This window comes from Ochotona curzoniae, unplaced genomic scaffold (assembly GCF_017591425.1).
Source record: "Ochotona curzoniae isolate NIBS_2020 unplaced genomic scaffold, NIBS_Ocur_1.0 contig_430, whole genome shotgun sequence".
NCBI lineage: Eukaryota > Metazoa > Chordata > Mammalia > Lagomorpha > Ochotonidae > Ochotona > Ochotona curzoniae.
This window is the reverse complement of record NW_024466219.1, coordinates 15226660-15247404: the sequence shown is the minus strand read 5'-3', so window position 1 is coordinate 15247404 and position 20745 is coordinate 15226660. Positions and strand designations below refer to the sequence as shown.

At 55.3% G+C, this 20745-nt stretch overlaps 1 protein-coding gene across 1 annotated transcript; it reads left to right on the top strand.

Annotated features, from left to right (window-relative positions):
- The first annotated feature begins 1346 nt into the window (after nt 1–1346).
- KLHDC8A (kelch domain containing 8A) lies at nt 1347–6229 on the top strand. The gene is made up of 5 exons (XM_040985268.1): nt 1347–1732; nt 4109–4273; nt 4430–4645; nt 5179–5280; nt 5944–6229. Exons 1-5 carry the CDS (start codon nt 1357–1359, stop codon nt 6135–6137), a joined length of 1053 nt encoding a protein of 350 aa, XP_040841202.1. The 5' UTR covers nt 1347–1356; the 3' UTR covers nt 6138–6229.
- Nucleotides 6230–20745: the final 14516 nt, after the last annotated feature.

The following is a 20745-nucleotide window of genomic DNA, read 5'->3' as shown; positions in this document are numbered from 1 at the left end:
GACAAGCGAGACAAGCGAGAGGAGGACCCCAGGGGCTCTCTGCTGGCCGCCAGAGCAGGTGGTCCCCTGGTAGGTACGGCTGTTTTGTTCCTGGGGACTGCTATTAGGAAGTGGATTGGCCCGAAAGTCAAGATCTGATCAGGAGGTTTACCTTTCCGCCATGTAGGCGGAAGGCTGCACTGTGGGGATGCTGGATTTGTCTACGTCACAGCCTCGGGTTGTGTGCCTGCCTAACCACGCCTCCGCTGGCGTCTCGGTGGGTGTGACCATTTGTCGGAGAGAGGGGGATGTGTCGCTTAGGCGCTTCCCTTGGCAGGCCCTGCACCTGTGTCAGGTGTGCGTGAGTGACACCACACCCACTGTCTCTAGGAGGTTAAGCCCCGTAATGATGCCTCCCCACAAACAAAGCGGGCTACTGAGCCGGGCTCTCATGCTGCGAGTCTGTGTACTGTGGATAAACCGGGTAATTGTGTTCTCCGCCTCTTCATCCAAAACAAATCCTCGCAAAAGCCCGCCTGCGCCCTGGAGGGAGTCTGATTCCCTGGCGTCTGGGGATCGGGTGTGCCCCCACCCTGATTTCGCCGATCTGAGGCCAAGGTGAGCGGTCCCCCGCGGGCCCCAGCCCTCCCCCGCAGGCCAGGCGCTGCCCACGCTTATGTAAAGAGGTCACGGCTGGCTCCTCCACCGCGAGGCGCACGCGGATTCCCGCACAGGTGTGGCGCCCGCGGTGTGGCCGTGTGCGGAGCAGGCTCGCCGGCCTCCTTCCCGGAGGCGGCGGCCCGCGGGGTCCCCGACCGACCGTGTGTGTGACAGCGGGGCGCGGGTTGGGGAAGGCCACAGTGTCCTCTCAGCTGCTCCGGAGTCGCCGGGCGGGGACTCGGCGCTCGCCACGCGCTTCGCCTGCTTAGCCGCGTAAGTGGCGCGGGGGCGGAGGCGCGGGATTGTGGGGAGGGGCGCGGCGTCGCGCCAAGAGCCAACTCCTTCCTTCATTCGGGGTCAGCCTGGCTCCCAGCACCCTCAGAAGCCCCCGCCCCGCCCCCTCGGCACGTCCCGGCTGTCTGCAGGCTTAGGGCGAGGGAGAAAGAAGCCACGGTGGTGCGGGGCGTGGTGCCGCTGCGCGGTGGTGTCCTCCATCGCCGCATCTTCCTTTAAAGTTGGCAAGGGGCTGCAAAGCCCGCGAGCGCGCGTGGCCTTGCTCGGGCTGCCCTTGATTTGTCCAGTCCCTCCCGCAGGGCGGAGCGTGGACACCACCCCTACCGCTGAGGCTTGAGAAGCTGGGAAGTCCCGGCCAGCGTCGGGCTGGAACCAGCGCAATGGAGACTGCAAGAGGGGCCGAATAGCCCGCCCCGCCCTGCCATGGAGGTACCCAACGTCAAGGACTTCCAATGGAAGCGTCTGGCCCCACTGCCCAGCCGCCGGGTCTACTGCTCCCTGCTGGAGACCGGGGGGCAGGTGTATGCCATCGGGGGATGTGACGACAATGGTGTCCCCATGGACTGCTTCGAGGTCTACTCCCCAGAGGCCGACCAGTGGACCGCCCTGCCCCCGCTGCCCACAGCCCGGGCTGGGATGGCAGTCACTGCCCTGGGGAAGCGGATCATGGTGATTGGGGGAGTGGGTACCAGCCAGCTGCCCCTGAAGGTCGTGGAGATGTACAGCATCGACGAGGGCAAGTGGAAGAAGCGCAGTGTGCTGCGGGAAGCTGCCATGGGCATCTCAGTCACGGCCAAAGGCAAGTGGGACAGGGATGGAGGGATGCAGAGAACAGAAAGTGGGTTCCCAGGCAAAGGGTTGAAAACCAACCCGAATGTGGAGAGTCTGTTTGATGCTAGGGCCCCCTGGCCTTAACCTTTCAGAAAGGAAAACTTAGGCTCAGGGAGCGAAGTGCCTAGCAATTACACCTGTCTTTGGCCGCCCTCTTCCAGCAGGCTGAGCGGGTCGCTGCCCTGTGAGAGCCAGAGGTGTGGGCTGTGAGGATCACTGAGTCTATGCAGACCCCTGCGTTTCCCACTCACCCCTGTCCACTCCCCTTGCATCGTGCCTGCCAGGCAGCACCACCTCTAACAGGCTCTTTCCCCACTTTACCTGCCGGTCCCAGAGGGGCTCAGCGATGTCCAGAAGGCCCTTGAGGATTGTGTGGTGTCTTGCCCAGGGATACTGAGTGCTCAAGATATGCAAGTACTTGTGTGTGGTTGGATGAACCCGGTTTCACTTTCCCAGAACCCCTCATTCTGTTCTTTCCAGGCCTAGGGCAGCCTGGGTCACAGGTGCGAAAACACAAGGTTTTCAGGGACTGTGCTCCAGTGGGAGTCAAAAGACTCTGGCTTCCCCCACACCAGCCTGAGCTTCATACTGATGGGTGACCTTGACCCTTCACTCCTCCTCCAGCCTTTCCTCCCACTAAACCATGCTGGCTGCCTATCAAATCAATGCTAGCTCAGAACCCGTGATTTCCCGAGAGCACCTGTTCTGCCCAGGACACATGCGAGGCCTCAGGATGGAAGAGGCAGTTCTGGAGTCCAGATCTGACCAGTAAAAGTGACCAAAGGGAAGCAGGGGTTAGTGGGGCTTTCACGGCCTTTGAATGGGAAGAATAGGAGGTGGGGGGGGGGCGTGGGGAATGTGGAAAGAGAGAAAGAACCCTTCAATTCCCGCAGGCTTCCTGAGAAAAGAGTGAACTTACATTGAGCCCTCACAACCTGTCCAATGAGATTTGAGCTAATAAAGCCTCATTTTAGAGAGAAGCAGCATTGGGACCCAGAGAGACTAAACCCCTGCCCCAAGGGTGCACAGCCTCCTCGGGAGCAATGCTGGTGCCCAGGTGCCTCACCTTGGCATCACATGGGTTTAAGAAGTATTTCCCAGCCTGTGTGCCAGGCATCATACCAGACTCTGGGGTTGCAGATGAACAAACTGTCAAAGATCAATAGCTGATTGGAATAAACAAAGGGGATTTTCATAACCCATGACAAGTGGAGTGACAGAGGCAGAAGTGAAGGTGCCCCCACCTGGGGGACCCTGAGCCGGTGCTCTCACCTGGCCTCACAGTTCAGGGACATGCAGGTGAACCTGAAGGCTGAGTCGGAGCAGCAGGCAGACACGCTATAGTAGTGTAGACCAGGTGGGGCTGATTCCCAGGAGCAGGTGCAGGGGTGGGAGGTGAATTCCTCATACTCAGGCCATGTCTGCCAGCCTCAGGCTAGGGTGGATGTCTGGCCTGGTGAGACTGAGATGTAGAGAGGAGTGCTGATCCCTGGAGTAACCGTGAGGAGTAAAGGCATCAGAAGCAATGAGGACCAGCCACTGGGAGACAGGATTTCAGGCAGGAAAGGGTCTTGGAGAAAAAGAGGGTCCTGGACCAGGGTCTTGTTTATCTGGCAGGTGCCCGGTGAGGACTGGGCAAAAGAGACTCCTTGCTTAGTCTTACTGATGCAGTGTGCCAGCCAAGTCCCTCAAAGGGTACTGGGAGCCAAGAGTGATGGAGAATGGGAGAGGACCACCGATCAGGGCACTCTGCCCTGGCTTTGTAGGGGCTATGCCCTGTCCTCCCAAGGCATCACCCTCGCTCACTCTAGCCCTCTCCCATTCAGGGTGGGGCACCTCCGAGCTCCACAAACCCCTCCAGGCAGCCATCAAAGCCAGAATCAGAGGCAACACAGTGTCCCCCAAGGCCTGCGACAGCAGGGTTGACCTCATTTCTGAAGGCTCCTCCTGCTGTTTTATCTAGAGAATTCCAGCCTGGGGTCACCTGGGGAGCAGGCCACTGAGGAAGGGCTCTGAAGAAATGTGCCTCCATGTTAGCCAAACTAGAAAGTAAACAGTGCAGGGGCAAGACTTGCAAAGCACTGTCTGGGTCTGCACTTAACCATGTCCTTCCTTTGGCAGAACCTGCTGGTTCTGGCTCAGGGAAGGGCTGGGTACCACAGAAGTCTCAGGCATGCAGATGCAGTCCTTCCTGGCTCAGCAGGGGTGCTGTCAGCCACACTGACCCAGCCAGGGGCTCTGGCAGGGCAGAGCCGTGGTTGGGAAGTGGCTTTGGCTGTGGTCAATGACCAGTCCTGCTGGGTCTGGGAGCTGAGCCAGGGGTTTGTATGTGGCCTCTTCCTAGATTACCGAGTGTATGCAGCAGGCGGAATGGGCCTGGACCTCCGTCCACACAACCACCTCCAACACTACGACATGCTCAAGGACATGTGGGTGTCTCTAGCTCCCATGCCCACCCCACGCTATGCTGCCACCTCCTTCCTCCGAGGCTCCAAGATCTATGTACTGGGTAAGGGGGGCAGTCATCTGTGTGTTTACCTCCCAGCTTCGGGCATCAACACGGGGGTGGGCGAAGATGTGGGTTAGGGGCTTAATCATGCCACCCCAGCCTTGGGGAGCATCCTGTGTAGGTAGGTGACCCATTCCTTCCTGCTCCGGCCTCCAGGGGGACGGCAGTGCAAGTACGCAGTCAATGCCTTCGAGGTCTTTGACATTGAGACCCGCTCCTGGACCAAGTTCCCCAACATCCCCTGTAAGCGAGCCTTCTCCAGCTTCGTGAACTTAGACAACCGCCTATACAGCCTGGGAGGCCTCCGGCAGGGGCGGCTCTACCGGCAGCCCAAGTTCCTTCGCACCATGGACATGTTCGACATGGAGCAGGGTGAGCAGGCTGCTGGCCCCTGGACCTGCTCCCCAGGGTGCCCCCTCAATACCCTGCCACCCCCACACACCCCGATCCCATCTGTCCTCCCAGCTGGGTGAGGCTTGGAAAAACCTGAAGGACCACTGCACCTGGGGCTCCCCTCAGCATCGGATTCAGAGCCCCTCTTTGCTTGGTTAATTTGTTAGCCAAGTCCTTCCTACCCATTGTCTCTTACAATACCCATGCAAGTTCAGGTGCAAAGTAGAGGCAGAGTTCCTACTTTGACCTGATGGAGAAGCATTGGATCCCACCTCCTCCATTTCCTGCTTCTCTTTGGCTTATAGCCATATGCAGGGATACAGAACAAGTTGATTCTTTGTAAGGGTTTCTGGTTCCCTACACTGCAGCTGCAAGGCCGAGGGTGCTGGCTACAGAGAACATCATTTCAGACAGAAGTGGGGCACTGTGCACACATGCACACATGCACACACATGGGTCCAGGGTGGTGGCCTGCATCTCATTCTCTGTCCTGCCACTGCCCACACCTGCAGGGGGATGGCTGAAGATGGAACGCTCTTTCTTCCTCAAGAAGCGGCGGGCAGACTTCGTGGCTGGCTCTCTGAGTGGACGGGTCGTGGTAGCCGGCGGACTGGGTAAGGCTGCATGCCCCAAGCAGGAGTGGGCTGTGGCTTTCAGCAGGTCCCTGGCACCAAGAATGAACAGGAGAAAGCACTGGCTCCTAGCATACCACCTGCCCACTGCTGGATCCCCAAGAGTTCAAAGTGTTCCCTTCCTTCTGGCCTGCACTTGACCTATCCCCTGTCAGCCCTTCTGTCCTCTGACATGGGGGAACTGAGGTCCAGGGAGGCTACAGGACATCCTGGGGTACTCGGGAGCAGCTGGGGACAGGGTATAGCAGTGATGGGGGGTGTGGTGCCATTTGATCCTGCTCCTCAGACATCTTGTCCCCAGAGACCCAGTCTCACCACACAACAGGACAGACAGCCACCTGCCAGGGACTGCAGTAAGTACATGAGAATGCGTAGTGGACAAAAGCAATGACCATGTGGGAGGTAGGAGGCCACAGTGTTCCAGAAACTTCTGGGGAAAAGCAAGGCAGGTGAGGAAGGAAGGCTCTTATTAAACAGCAGCAGGCAGAAGGGGAGAGGAGCAGAGCCGCTGGGCCAGGCCAGGATGGGGAAGCGGGCTGGTCACCAGAAGGTGAAGCTGCCAGTGGGAGGGAGGCAGCCAGGCTGGCTGTGGCCATGGATTGGTGTCTAGCTGCCATGGTAAGGGCCATGCATTCATGCTCTCAGGGAATCAACCCACCGTCCTGGAGACAGCGGAAGCCTTCCACCCGGGGAAGAACAAATGGGAGGCCCTGCCCGCCATGCCCACACCGCGCTGTGCCTGCTCCAGCATTGTCTTCAAGAACTGCCTCCTGGCTGTGGGGGGTGTCAGCCAGGGTCTCAGTGACGCTGTGGAAGCCCTGTGCGTTTCTGATTCCTAGCCAGGCCCCTGGGTCATGGCTCTTTGCTCTCCACGTGAGCATGCTCTGTCAAGGTTAAGGCAGGGATGGGCCACTTGCAAGGTCAGTTCCTGGGGCTCCGGCTGGTCCTCAGCCCATGCAAACCCTCCCAGCCCCAGAACGCTGGCCACAGTGCACACGTTCTATCAAGCCCAGGCCAGAGCTGGGCTGCTGTCCGGGCAGAACCCTTGTTTCCTGTTCCTGCCTGTAAAGGCAGCTCTGGCCCCAGCGGCTGAGCTGCTATTGCCGCCCACTCTGTCCCCTGGCATTGCACCACTTGAAAATTTATTGGGCGAACAACAGGGAAAGATGGCAGGGATGGCCAGGTTCTTTGTTCTGCCTTGGTCAGTATCCTACCCTGTGTGGTCGCAGTCAGCCCCCTTCCCCTCCCCCTATCACCTCATCTGCTTGGCTGGAATTGGACTTGAAACCAGAGACAGTGCACTGGGAGAGATGCTTGGCCTCAGGGGCTTCCCCTGGGGGTCCCTGCCAGGTGCATGAAAATGGGGGAAGAAGCACCTTGCTCGTGTTGGCATCTCTACCCAGCCTGAGTCCCAGCTGCAGGCGTGGCCCTTTTGTCCCTGGTGGTCGAGCGTTCCTCTGTGCATCCTCCCATTTACACTGTGCCGTGAGAATCCACCACAATGGATTACTTCACTCTGGTTAACCACAGCAGCACAACAATTAAAGTCTATATTCCTATCTTCTGTAGCACCTGGCTTGGCGTGTGTGTCTGGTGGGTAGAGGGGACCTCGTGGCCCCCTCTTGCGGACTGTCCGCCCCAAAGGGTCCTATCTCACTAGACCCAGAGAAGCAGGTCTCCTCTTGCGTCAAGTCCCCATGCGCATTCAGAGAAGGTCATGCTCATTCGACCTTCTGTGCTAGATTCCTCCCAGAGTGACCTGACTTTGATCAACCTTAGCTTCCTGTTTTTACTGTCCAAAGTAGAAAGAGATTTGCTCACTTACGTAGGCCCCTGAGAGCCTGAAGGCTGTGCCTCCTTGTTGTGTGTGTAGCACTTAGGTTCTCTGTTGTTGTTATTATTGAGTTTGTTTTATTTGCAAGTCAGAGTGACAAAGAGTGAGAGATCTTCCATCTGCTGGTTCACTTCCCAAATGATCAGCACAGGCCCAGCAGGGCCAGGCTACAGCCAGGGACCTGGGACTCCATTCAGGTCACCCACATGGCTGGCAGAGACCCAAGCACTGGGGCCGTCCTCTGCTGCTTTCCCAGCTGCATTATCAGGGAGCTGGATGGGAAACCGAGCAGCCAAGACTCATTGGTACTCTAGTATGGCATGTCAGGGGTGAAGGCAGCTGCTTAAACCCAGTGCTACTGCTCTGGCCTCTGGGCTGACCACTGATGAGGGACCCTGGAAAAGCAGGTGGTGGAGCCTCCATGACAGTAGGAGGCTTTCTCTTGGGGCAGGGAGCAGGAAGATGATCTGTCTGGCTCTGTGCAGTCGAAGGTTGACGTGGCACCTTCAGAGGTGTCTTCCAGCACAAGTGGGAGCTGGGCCTTTAGGAATTGAGGACTTTTCCCCCCACAACCCCTCTAGGAGTCTTTTACTTGAATCCCAGAAGGACACTGCCACCTGCTGGCCAGTATTTCCTTCTCACCCTGACCAAGAGGCAGCCTATGGCGTGAGCGCCCTCTAGCGAGCGATTAAGAGGCGCCTGTGCCTTCTGGATCCCCTGCTTTGGTTCAGCCCCTGAGGTCGCCGTTCTGCATAGGGACGGGCGGTGCTAAGGACACCAGGAAGGATTTAACAGCATTTGAAGGCCAGCCCTGGTATGGTCTCCCCTTCTTCTGCCTCACATTCCTTCATAAGAACCATGCTTTCAAATACGGAGCCAGTCCTTGTGGGAGGGTGCCTGGGATGTAGTCCAAGGTTACAATCTGATGACCTGGTCCCAGGCCTGACTCCTCCTCCGTAACCTCTGCCTCAGACCTTTCCATCGCCCTCTCGTTGTGGGGAGTCCCTCACCTCTTTTATGCATCCACGATACATTAAAACTCCGTACTGGGGCCGGGAAACCTATTGTCTAAAATCCTCACCTTGAATGTACCAAGATCCCATATGGGCACCAGTTCTAATCCCAGTGGCCCCACTTCCCATCCAGCTCCCTGCTTGTGGCCTGGGAAGGCGGCTGAGGACAGTTCAAGGTCTTGGGACCCTGCACCCATGTAGGAGGCCTGGAAGAAACTCCTGGCTCCTGGCTTTGATTCAGTGCAGCTCCAGCCATTGCAACCACTTGGGGAGTGGATCATCAGATGGAGGATCTTCCTCTCTGTCTCTTCTCTGTATATCTGACTTTCTAATAAAAATAAATTAACCTTTAAAAAAAAAACAACTCCATGTTTCAAGCCTCAGGCCCACCCTGCAATCAGGAAGTATCCTCCTATTTCACAGACAAGAATGGGAGCTCAGAGGGGTTACCCTTATGTAACTTGCTCAGGGTCACAGCTGTGACTGAGCCAGATCTGTCTCCAAAACTTGTGGCCATGACCTTGCATGCAAACAGAGCAGTACCAAGAAAGAGAGAGATCAAAGTACTCAAGCTGGAGGAATGGTGGCTCTGAGCAGCGAGTGTGGGGATTCACAAAGAAAGGCTGGGAAGGGGTCTGGCTCAATGACTCAGTGGCTAAATCCTTGCCTTGCAAGCACATATGGGTGTTGGTTTGTGTCCCGGATGCTCCATTTCCCATCCAGCTCCCTGCTTGTGATCTGAGAAATCAATGGAGGAAGGCCCAAAGCCTTGGGACCCTGCAACTCATTTAGGAGACAGTGTAGGAAAAGCTCCTAGCTCCTGACTTTGGATTAGCTCAATGTACTATTTTGGCCATGTGGGGAATGACCCAGCAGGTGAAAGAGCTTTTGCTTTGTCTCTTTCTCTCTGTAAATCTGATCTACCTTTCCTTTAATTGGAAAGAGGTGGGGCTGGAAAGGTCCCCATGATGTAAAGTAAGCAGAGTATTCCTAAGTTCAAATCCCTGGGAAAACCCCCTTGTAAAGTCCTGCTCCCACGGGCTATTCCAAACTACTGTGGAACTCCGAACATCTGGTGAGCACGTTGGCCTTTGGAACCATCTTGGTTTAGATGCCCAGTCTTACACTAGGCTTAGGGTTACTATCTACACCAGCTACAGTCCATGGGAGATCCAGGAGACGGAGCCTGCAGCTGCTGTGTGAGCAGTGTCAGCCTTGGCTGATGCAACCCAGAGGCTCCCCACCCCACCCCTGGGCCCCAACGATCCAGGGAGCTGAGCTGAGCTGAGCTGAGACAAGGGGGAACAAGGGCAGGTTTCCAGGAAATTAATCTCAAAGCGTGCAGGTGTGGAATTGGAGGGACGGACCCATCTCAGGTCTCTGGCTTACCTAACTCTGTGTGTCTCGGTTTCCCCATGTGTAAAATGGACACAATGAGGCCTTGCTGGGAAGGCCAAGTGCCACAGTTTGTGGCTGCCAGCCAGGAGCCACGGCGTGATTTCTGTGTTCTCAGGCCCACTGAGGGAAGGGCTGGCTCTGCTGACAATGGCAAGTGGTGGAGACTGGAGTGGGTGGAAGTACAGGCTGTCTCTTCCCTAAGTGCCTCGCTGAGGAGTTTGACTCCACGGAGGTGGGAAATGGGGAGCCGGGTTGGGGGTTTTAGGAGGAAGAGCAGCGTGATCAGATTGGCACCCCCATCTTGTGGGAGGCTGGCAAGCCTTTGTCCTGACTCATACCCACACTCACACTCTCAGAGCCGCATTCACCAGGCTCACGGACCTGCACCCTTGGACATTGTGACTTGTGCTGTCCTCGGGCAAGGGAAGACCCCTGCTGCCTTGGATCGCGCACACTGCTGTCCCCACCCCCAGAGCCCAGAATCTTGGTTTGTGATCATGGCCAGAGGGCCCTTTGGCACCCTGGTACAGACTGGGATGACTTCCCCAAGAGTGCCCCAGCAGCACCAGGAGGAACACAGCCTTCTCGTCCATCTTCACCTGCTCGGTGCCTGGTGTGCCTGGCCCAGTGCCAATGCTCATTGCCCATGCGGTGAGTCAATGGCTGCCTGGTTCAGCAGGGGAAAGCCTGGGCAAGATTCCAGTGCCCAGTCCCAGCTCCTAATTTAGCCACTCTGGACTCTCCTGCGACAGTTTCTTTACTTCCTGTAGAAGCTGCCAAAGCCATCTCCCTCCTCCAGAGAAAGCACTAGGAGGACAACTCGCAGGGCCCATGGGCAAGGGGCTTAGCGCCCACGAAGTGCCTGAGGTGACAGCTTTGCCAGGCGTGGAGAAGTCTGCCCTCCTCTACCTTCGGAGCCATGGAGGGTGGGATGCGGAGCCACCTGGGGCCTGCAGCCCCCGGCCGCCCCAGCTCTGCCTGTGCTGTTGGAAGGAGGTTGTCACTGCAACCCTAACACTTCACTCACCATCTCCCCGCAAGTGGCCCACACTGGCATCCTGGCATGAAACACAAAACAAGGACGTGCGGGACCTGCCTAGCCTCCCGCAGAAAAAACCCAACCACAGTTCTAACCTCAGCAGCTCAGAGTTATGAAACGAGAGATTTAGGGGTGGGCACTGTGGCACCTCAGGTTAAGGCGCTGCTTGGGGTGCCCACACCCCACGGCAGAGTGCCAGTTCAGATCCCAGCTACTCCAGGCTTCCGTCCCAACTACCTACTAATGTGCCTGGAGGTTGCACATGACGGGGTCCCTGTCACCCATAGGTGAGAGAGATCCTTAGGGAGTTCCTAAGCATTTGGGGGAAATGTATATGTGTGTGTACACGTGTGTATACACATATGTATATAAATCTGTGTATGCATATATGTGTGTAAATATACATGTGTGTATTGATGTTTGTGTACATATATGTACATGTGTGTATCGTCCTCTCCTATTTAACCTTTCAAATAAGTCAATCTTTTTTTTAAAGATTTATTTTTATTATTATTATTTTTTAATTGGAAAGGTGGATGGATATACAGAGAGGAGAGACAGAGAGGAAGATCTTCCGTCCGATGATTCACTCCCCAAGTGAGCGCAACGGCCGATGCTATGTCGATCCAAAGCCAGGAGCCTCTTCCGGGTCTCGCACACGGGTGCTTTGTGCCATCCTCGACTGCTTTCCTGGGCCACAGGCAGAGAGCTGGAAGGGAAGCGGGGCTGCCGGGATTAGAACCGGCGCCCATATGGGATCCCGGGCGTGCAAGGCGAGGACCTTAACCACTTGCGCCACCGTGCCGGGCCCCAAATAAGTCAATCTTAATGAAGCATTTCTTGGGGAATAGTAATTGACAAGTCTCCCCCTTAGGCTCCCAGGTTCCCTTGTTCCATAGTCCAAGTCCCCACTTGCAGAAAGACCAGGACCAGACTGGAGCTGCACGGGCTCCTGGCATGTAGACCCAGACTCTCAGGCACTCGGGGGCAGGTGGCTCATACACTGGTTGCGACCCTCACAGAGCCATGAGCTTCGTTCATCCCCTGACTGCCTGGCAGGAGGGCAACCTCTTGTAGCTTGCCAATCAGATCTTCCTGCCCCAGGCCCTCCACCTGGCTGCTGGGCACTTATGCCTGTTCAGGAATATCTGCAGGTCTGATTCCATACTCTTGCAGCTCAGCCCTGCTCCCAGAGCCCTCCTGGCCCTCCAGTGGATCCCAGCCCCACCCTGAGCTCTAGGGCCCTTCCTAAGGACCTGCCCTTCCAGATTCTCCATCCCAATCCAGGAGTGAATCCAGCTGCTCTGGACCCCCTGCCCTGCACATGCTGTACCCCCTCCACCCCCCACCCTTCTGAGCATGTGGAGAATGGACACCTCTGTTTCTGGGTCCTGTCCTTACACCCGAATGCCCGAAGGTTTAGAAGATGTCCCCAGAACACTAGGGTGGACTCTGTCAGTCAATGGGCCTTGGAAGGAGCAAGGAAAGCAACAGCATCTCAGAACTCTCCAAAGTTCGAGCAATACCCTCGGAACATTCTCCACGTTAGGGTTTCTAAAATGATGTCAAGTGGACATGCACATCCCTGGGTACTGATGTGGTTTGGCAGCTGGAAATAACTCCCTCACTCCCTCCTATACTGTACAGGAAAAAAAGGAAGAAAGAAAATTGGGAGCAGTTGCCCGCCCATCCTTCCCCCATACGGCAAAGCCCTCCCCCACCCTATTCAGTGGTTCTCACGAGCCTGCATTCTTGTCTACTATATGAACAACATCAACAATAAAACCAAAATAAATATATTTAAAAGAAGCTGTCCCCAGGACATTCCCTGAACACATCCCAAGCACCTGGCCTGCAGCAGCTCAGCAAACACGGAGCATCTGAACTGCACAAAAGCCAGACATCCAAGCGCCTGAAGGTGGCGCCAGCTCCGTGAGGACGCTGTGCAGTGCCCCCTCTCTGAGCTCCTCTGGCACCTGGAGCTGACACAGGGGCTGGATGCAGGAAATGGCAGTGTCTCAGGTCCACCCCCGAGAGATCGGCTTTCCTCACCCCTCTGTCATGCGCTCCACCAAGAGTGACGGGTCAGGCTCCAGCTTTGTGTGAGCTGGGGGCGAGGGTGACAACCAGCTGATTCACCCAGGCTCTGTGATCACAACCCCCAGCACCCACTGGAGACTCGCGTCACTCTGAGCCAAGAGGAAAGTGGGCCGCCCTCCCTGACCAAGGGCCAGGAGCTGGTGACCCGGCTAAGGAATGCACTCTGCTGGGGGTTACATTCCAGGGCCAGCTTGGGAGGCCAAAGGCTCAGGTTGCCAGTGGGAGCCAGGCACAGGGCTAGGGCTGGGCCGGCCAGGAGACAGCCCTCCCTCCTGGGCATACCTCCCCATGCCCTGCCTTGCCCTTCCTGGGTAAAGGCAGAGCCAGGAGGAAGAAGATGGTTGCCCCTTCCCAGGAAGTAGCATCCAGACAGCAGGCAGTGCCTGGGCTGGGACTATGCTACCCAGCATGTAAATCCTTACCATGTAGGAAGTGGGTGACAATCTACAAGCCACCTCCACAGGAAGGTCTCCTAAGGCCTCGGGAGACTGAGTCACCTGCCCAATGTCACATGACCAGCAGGGCTGGGTGCAGACCCCCACTTCTCATCCTCTGACTTCCACCCGGACCCTCACTAGGCCCCTGGCATCATCATTTTGGTGGGTGGGAGGTACATGGGCACAGTTGGGTGCCCCATGGAGAGTTGCCAAGCACACAGTACCCTACTCATGTCAGCTTGCCTAGGATTCTCATGAATGTGGGACTGGTACTGTGGTATAGCCAGTTAAAACACCACCTGTAACACTGGCATCCCATAGGGGCACTGGTTTGAGTCTCAATTGCCCCACTTCTGACCCAGCTCTCTATTCATGTACCTGGGAAACAGCAGAAGATGGCCCAAGGGCTTGGGTGTCGGACACTCACATGAGAGACCCAGGGAAGGTGCTGCCTTTAGCCTGGGCCAGCCCTGATCATTGCAGCCAACTGAGGTATGAACTAGAAAATACAAGATCTGGCTCTCCCTCTCTGTAATTTTGCCTTTCAAGTAATAATTCTTTTAAAAAAAATCTACACAAACATCCACCCATTCCTTCCCCCAGCTCAGAATACCCTTGACCCAGCACCAAAAACTCGCCCGGAGGGAGCTGACCGGCCATGGGCTCCAGCCGTGGCAGTTCAACGGCAACATCCCCAGCTCAGAGCATATCCATCTGTCCTCTATTGTACCAGATCAGCCGGCACTTGTGGGTGACTGTCCACAACCCCCTAAGCCACCATGCCCTGTCATGACTCAGGGAGGGGACCAGGAAGGATCAGAGCTGAGCAAGTTGCTGAACGGACTGCTAGGAAAGCACTCAATTGACAGGCCCACAAGGCGGACCTTGGATGCATTTTGGGTGGGTCGAAGCAGGACAGCAGGCCGTGGAACTCCTTGGTACTTCAAGCAAGTTGGGAATCCTCTCTCAGCAAGGTACAACGATCAAGAGCTCCGTGGCTGGGGCCACGGTGGCTCCACCACTTGCCAGGTTGGTGGCTTAATTCCTTAAGGTCTTAGTCTCCTCATCCGGGCCGTGAGACCAACTGCACACTGGCACCTGCTACACAGGGTCGTCCTAAGACTGAAGGTGTGAGTAGGCAACAGCGGCCAGTGCCAGGATAGAGCGATTTCCATCCCCGGAGACCAACATGAACTCACAGTCCACTAAGGGGCAGAGTGGAGCCCCGAGGCCGGTAGCCACTCGTCTGCACTAACATTGGACCAGCCTGGAGTAGGGAGATGGAATGGAGCCCCTGAATGTCCAGGAGGAGGACAGAAGACAGGGCAGGACCAAGACTCATCATGTGTCCCTTCGGATGTGAAGAGGAACTCAGAGATTATTTCTCCAGATCTTTTTTTCCCCCCAGATATACAGAAAGGAGGAGAGACAGAGGAAGTTTTCCTGTCCATTGGCTCACTCCCCAAGTGGCCACAACAGCCAGAGTTGAGTGGATCTGAAGCCAGGAGCTTCTTCTGGATCTCCCATCTGAGTGCAGGGTCCTAAGGTTTTTGGACCATCCTTGACTGCTTTCCCAGGTCACAAGCAGGGAGCTAGATGGGAAGCAGGGCCACTAGGACACAAACTGGCACCCATATGGGATCCTGGTGCGTGCGAGGCGAGGGCTTTAGCCACTAGGTTACTGCTCTGGGCCCTCTAGATCCCTTTTTATAGACAAGGAACCGCACCCAGAAGAGAAAGGCCTTGGTTGTGGCCACAGTGTGGGTTGAGGGTAGAGGTGGAGCTGTATTAGAGGACTTCCGTCCCTCCCTCCGTGTGTGTGCTCACTACAGCTCCGGACAGGACAGGGCAAGCTCTCTGGCCTGGGGGAGAAGGCCCTCCCAGGCCTGCTCAGGCCATTTCCGCCACAGGACTTCAACATGTTTTCAGCAAGTGCGGCACAAATGTCTCCAAACTCCTGGTGAGATTAACAAGTTGAATTGTCAACAGCTCCGTGATCCCTCCACACCCACTCCCCCACATCCTTCTCTCAGGGTACTCTGTATCCCCTGTTTGGGCACCAGAAAATAAAGCTGCAGTCAACAAGATGTCGGCCTGATAGAGTTCGCCTCCCAACCCTGGTGCTTCCCAGCTGGAGGGTCCCGCACGGGTCAGTTACCTCTAGGCCTGGGTCAATTCATGTTAGGCCTCGAGGTATCCCTCACTGTGGTTGCCCAGTGCCTATCTGTTGGCCAAATAAATGTGATTCATTAAAGGAGTAGATTGCCCAGGCTGACTCCTGCTTGTGGCTACAGCAAAGAACTTGCTGGGCTAGGGGCCAGCATAGTGATCCAACAGGCTAATCCTCCACCCTACAGCTCAGGTGCCCCTTATGGGCACTGGTTCATGTCCCAGTTACTCCACTTCCTAACCCAGCTCCCTGCTTGTGGCCCGGGAAGACAGTGGAGGATGGCCCAAGTCCTTAGGACCCTGCACCCGTGTGGGAGACCTGGAAAAAGCTCCTGGTTTCCAGCTTCAGCTCAGATAAGCTCTGGCTGTTGAAGATTTTGGATGTCTGTCTCTTCTTCTCTCTCTGAAAAATCTACCTTTCAAATTAAAATCAGATCTTTAAAAACAAAAACCAAAATAAAACTTGTTAGGTTCAATTTGGCCAGAAGAGGGCAGCCTTGAGCCAAACAGCCCGGTGCGCACATCCTGCCAGCACGCCAAGTTCCAGCAGCCCCCAGAGGGGATGGTCATCACTGCCTTTATTGCCCGCACGAAGGTAGGGGCAGGGATACTTGGGGCTGGAAAGCATCCTCAGAGCTCTGGGGAAAGAGACTGTGCTGAGATTGAAAGCCAGAAAAAAAGGGAACAAAGTCCCAGGTTTCTATACTGACAGTTGTGGGCAGGGAGTTGCCCTGGAGACCCCTTAGACTCCCTCTACCACCCCAGCTGCCCAACCCCATTCTGTCAGCTTCTCCTGCCCTCACTCTACCTCCTCATCTCATCCAAATCTCACCCAGTCTTCCAAGCCCAACTGGGGGTCTCCCTGGGACTTCTGAGCTAGGACCCGCCCGTTCAGTCCCAGGGGCACTGCCCACTCCCACTTGGTGCCTCACCCTTATCTACTACATGGCCTATTGGTCTAATTTCCTTTACTGGACTGTGAGTTTCCTGAGGGAAAGGGATGAATTCTTAGTCATTGCCTCAAGACTCATCTTCTGAGACTTTATCTGCCACCTGCCACCTGTCCCACCCTCAGTCCATTCCCAATGAATGGCCTTGCTGCCCCTCACCTGCCTGGTCCCTGCACCTCCTCACTCTAAGGGGCTCCCCCCAACCCAATACACACACACACGCACACACGCACATGCACACACAGTGTAAGGGCAGGGACAGCTATAGTGTCGATGGCTCTCCCAGCACAGCCCACAGAGGCTCTGTGAACAGAGCTATTCGGAAGTCAGTGAGCAATTGAGCCTGGGGGTGGGGAGAGGCTTCCCCCACCCCAGGCCCTGGCGGGTGGCGCAGGCCGGATGTAGTAGTTCTCTCAGCCCACGCGTCCCAGCACATCTATAGCATCTGTCAGTACAAGAGCCAGGCATTTCCTGAGACCCAGTCCCCCACCCCAGTAGACACATTCACTCCACCCCAGACCAGACCACCCCCATGAGGAATTTGAGAGTCGAGTTTCAGCAGATAGGATCAGTTCTGTGTCTCGTGCTGTTCCGGCTCCTGGCCTGCCTGTCTGTCCAACTCACTGCCTGTATGAACCGACAACAGCCACGCCAAGTCATTACAGCCTTGTCCTCCAACCCCGAGGGTCTCCAGGGTGCACCGTGGGGCTGGGACAGGCGAGACCTCTCTACTCTGGGGTCATTCATGGCTTGCCAACCCCCAGAAGGGGATTCAGGCAGAAGCCATAATGGATACAGAAAAGGGGGTTGGGGTGGTTCAAGAGGTGGCAGGCATTGGAGCCCCCAACTACATCTGCCCTCGGTGTGGCTGGTCATAAAGGGGCGCAGCTACAGGTTGTCTTTTGATTCTGAAGAGCATCAGTCTAACAAACATCTGAGCAGCTTGTAGGTACCCGAAGCACACTAGGTACTGGGGATCCTCATGAAAAGTCTAGGTGGAGCTGGAGCAGGAATTTTGGTGTCTTCCATTTGTGCTTTGCCTTCCTGGTGAGGAGATGCCTCCTCTGCTGCTGAATTGCCCCCATCTCTGCTTTAAAAGCCCCACCTGCAGGAGGCCCTCCTGAGCACCTGACTCATCTGGGCCGGAGCTTCCTCCTCTTACACATCCCAGGGCGGGGTCTTCCTCCCCTCTGGAGGCCAGCTTGCTTCTTTCTTGCAAGACTGGGACTTTTGTGAGGGCAAAAAACATGCCCTTCTTATTGCCATCGTGTCCCTGGCCCCAGGACCTACTATGCTCACCAGCATTTGTAGAACGAACGGAGTGACTAGCAAAAGGCCACAGATGAGGACTGAAAGTTGAGCTTCGTGTTTGCTTGTAAATTATCCATGCTGGGGCTTGGCACAATGGCTCGATTGGCAAATGCTCCACCCCAAGTGCTGGGATCCCACATAGGTGCTGCTATGTGTCCTGGCAGCCCCACTTCCCATCCAGCTCCCTGCTTGTGGCCTGGGAAAGCAGTCAAGGATGGCCCAAAGCCTTGAGACCCTGCACCTGTGTGGGAGACCTAGAAGAAGCTCCTGGCTCCTAGGTCCTGGCCTCAGATCAGCTCGGCTCTGGCCATTGCAACAACTTGGGGAATAAACCAGTGGATAGAATGGGTCTCAAGAAAACATTTCTGTATCCCTTCTCTATATAAAAATCTGCCTTGCCAATAAAAATAAATAAGTCTTCAAAAAAACCCAAAATAAATAAATTATTCATGCTGGGGACCAGCGCTGTGGTTTAGTGAGTAAAACTTCTACCAGTATGTGTGCTGCCCTGTCCCAAATGCCCCACTTCTGATCCAGCTCCCTGCTAATTAACATTCTTTGGAAAGTGGCAGAAGATGGCTGAGTGCTTGGGCCCTTGCCACCCAAATGGGAGACCCAGAAGCAGCTCCTGGCTGCTGGCTTTGACCTGGTCTAGCTTTAGTCTGGCCCAGCCCTGGTCATTGTGGCTATCTGGGGCTGCTGATCCAGCAGATGGCAAATTACCCAAGCTTTCTTTTCAGAAAATCTGTCCCCCCGACATGGACAAAGACCCCAACAGCAGGTCGGGGGATAGTGTGCTAGGCTTCATCCGTCTTCACAGATAACCCCAAACAACTTCACCTATGTGTTAGGAGTGAGAGATGCTGGCAGAGGAAAGAAGGTCCAACCAGCTCTGGCCTCCTCTGGCTTTCCAAACTAGGGGAAGGGAGAGGAAACTTCCTATATGAGGAGGTCCCTTGTTGAGCACAAAGAAGATGAGGGCTCCATGGCAGGGTGGGGCGTGGAGGGGTAAGGACACCCACAACTCACACTGGATGATGAATAGGAAAGTGGGCAGGTGGGAAACATAGAATGCAGAGCATGCCGTCTCTTCCTCCTTGCTGTTCAGGAGGCCCTGAAGACGCAGCCCCCAGGGTGTGGGGCAAAGGCCACCTGCCCAGCACAGCCACTGCCCTAGCTGTGCGTGGGCTGGGCTTTCCCCCAGGGAAGAGGGTAAAGGCTTAGTCTCCTCCATGCTTCTCTTCACAGGGCTCCACTTCCAATCCAGGGACACTAGGTCTGAGTCCGGATCTGCTCTTCCTTTTTTTTTTTTCTTTAGGTTTATATTATTTTTACACAGAAGTCAGATTTACAGAGAGAAAGATTTTCTGTCCCTTGGCTTACTCCCCAAGTGGCCACAACAGCTGGTGCTGAACCTATCTGAAACCAGGAGCCAGGAGCTTCATCCAGGCCTCCCATGCAGGTACAAGGTCCCAAAGCTTTCCTAGGCCACAAGCAGGGAGCCGGATGGAAAGTGGAACAGCCAGGATTAGATCCCATATGGGATCCCAGTGCATGCAAGGAGAGGACCTTAGCCACTAGGCTCTTTTGCCAGTCCCCTTTTTAAAAGATTTATTTATTGGGTTTAGCGTGAAGATTCAATTGGCTAATTCTCCTCCTGCAAGCTCCAGGATCCCCTATTGGTGGTGGTTAATGTCCCAGCAGCTCTATTTCCCTTCCAGCTCCCTATTTGTGGCCTAGGAAAGCAGCAGAGGACAGCCAAAAGCCTTGGAACCCTGCACCCCTGTGGGAAAACCATAAAAAACTCCTGGTTCCTGGCTCTGGATAGGCCCAGCTCTGGCCATGGCGGCCATTTGCAGAGCGAATCAGCAGAGGGAAGATCTTTCTGTCTCTTCTTCTCTCTGTAGATTTGACTTCCTGATTTTTTTTTTTTAATCTATTGACTTGAAAGGCAGAGTGACAGAGCGAGAAAAGAGCTTTAGAAGGACATCCTCCATCCACGGGGTTACTCTCCAGGTGGCCACAGCAGTCAGGGCTGGGCCCCAGGAACTCCACCTGGGTCTCCCATGTGGATGTCCGGGTCACAAGCACCTGGCCCATCTTCTACAGCCTTCCTGGGTGCATTAACAGTGAGTTGGACTGGAGTGGACAGTCCCACATGGGATGCTGGCATCCCAGATGGAAGCTTGGCCTGATACACCACAGCACCTGCTCCGAACCTGTTTCTCACCAGCTGTGCGACCTTGGGTGTGATGAGATTATTATGAAGGCTGAATGGGAAATGCCCCTTCTTCCCCTTTTAGAGAGAGGAGGAAACCCTCAAGACATGCTTCAAATGAACACCAAGAGAGGGATTTTGAACATTTGGCATGGCCATTAAGATGCTTCTTAAGGAGAAGGTTTTATGGTGCAAAGGGTTAAGTCACCATCTGATATGGGATGTGGCCTGCATCCCAGACCACAAGGCCTGGCTGCTCTACTTCTGATCCAGTTTCCTGCTGATCACAGTCGAGGAGGCAGCAGACCATGGCCAAAGTCCTTGAGTCCTCTGTCACCCAAATAGGAGACCTGACTTTGGCTCAGCAAAATCTTAGCCACTAAGGGTATTTGGAGAGTGAGCCAGCAGACAGGGAATCTCTTTATGTCTCTCAAACAAATTAATTAAATTTAAAAATAAAACAAAGACAAAAAACAGCCCAAACTTATAATCAGCTCTCCAAAATAACAGAGATGAAGACTTTGGGGGATTAGAGATTCATAGATTTAGAGGCCTGTTAAATAACACTGTTGTCATATACTGTCAAACACTTATAAATTCGGCCGCCTCTGGAGGGCGCCACTCAACGCCGGGATAAAGGGGTGAGAACTTGAAGCGACTACCAGGTAACGGGATTCAACCCAGTCTGGTCTGAGTGGGCCCCGACCCTCAGACAGCTCTCCATCCATCGCATGCCCCTTTGGCTGAAATCGGAGTCCATTCTACTGGTCCCAGTCAACCAAGCCCACCCTACCCCTTCCTCCGTCTTGGACTCGCAAAAGTGGTCAGGCGACCTGGGAGGAACAGATTCCGGATGGAGACACACTTCATTGCCCCTTGCCAACCGACATCACAGCACAATGGAACAACAGGTGGCTCTCGCTGGACCAATCAGAGACAAGCGCCGTTCCAAGAACCCTCAGTGATACAGACCACTGG

What these genes read in the sequence shown, in the direction of transcription:
- KLHDC8A (XM_040985268.1), top strand. Translation starts at nt 1,357, where the DNA reads ATGGAGGTACCCAACGTCAAGGACTTCCAATGGAAGCGTCTGGCCCCA. An exon ending in CATGTTCGACATGGAGCAGG is followed by an intron (nt 4,646 to 5,178) that starts GTGAGCAGGCTG and finishes CCACACCTGCAG; the next exon opens with GGGGATGGCTGAAGATGGAA. An exon ending in CGTGGTAGCCGGCGGACTGG is followed by an intron (nt 5,281 to 5,943) that starts GTAAGGCTGCAT and finishes TCATGCTCTCAG; the next exon opens with GGAATCAACCCACCGTCCTG.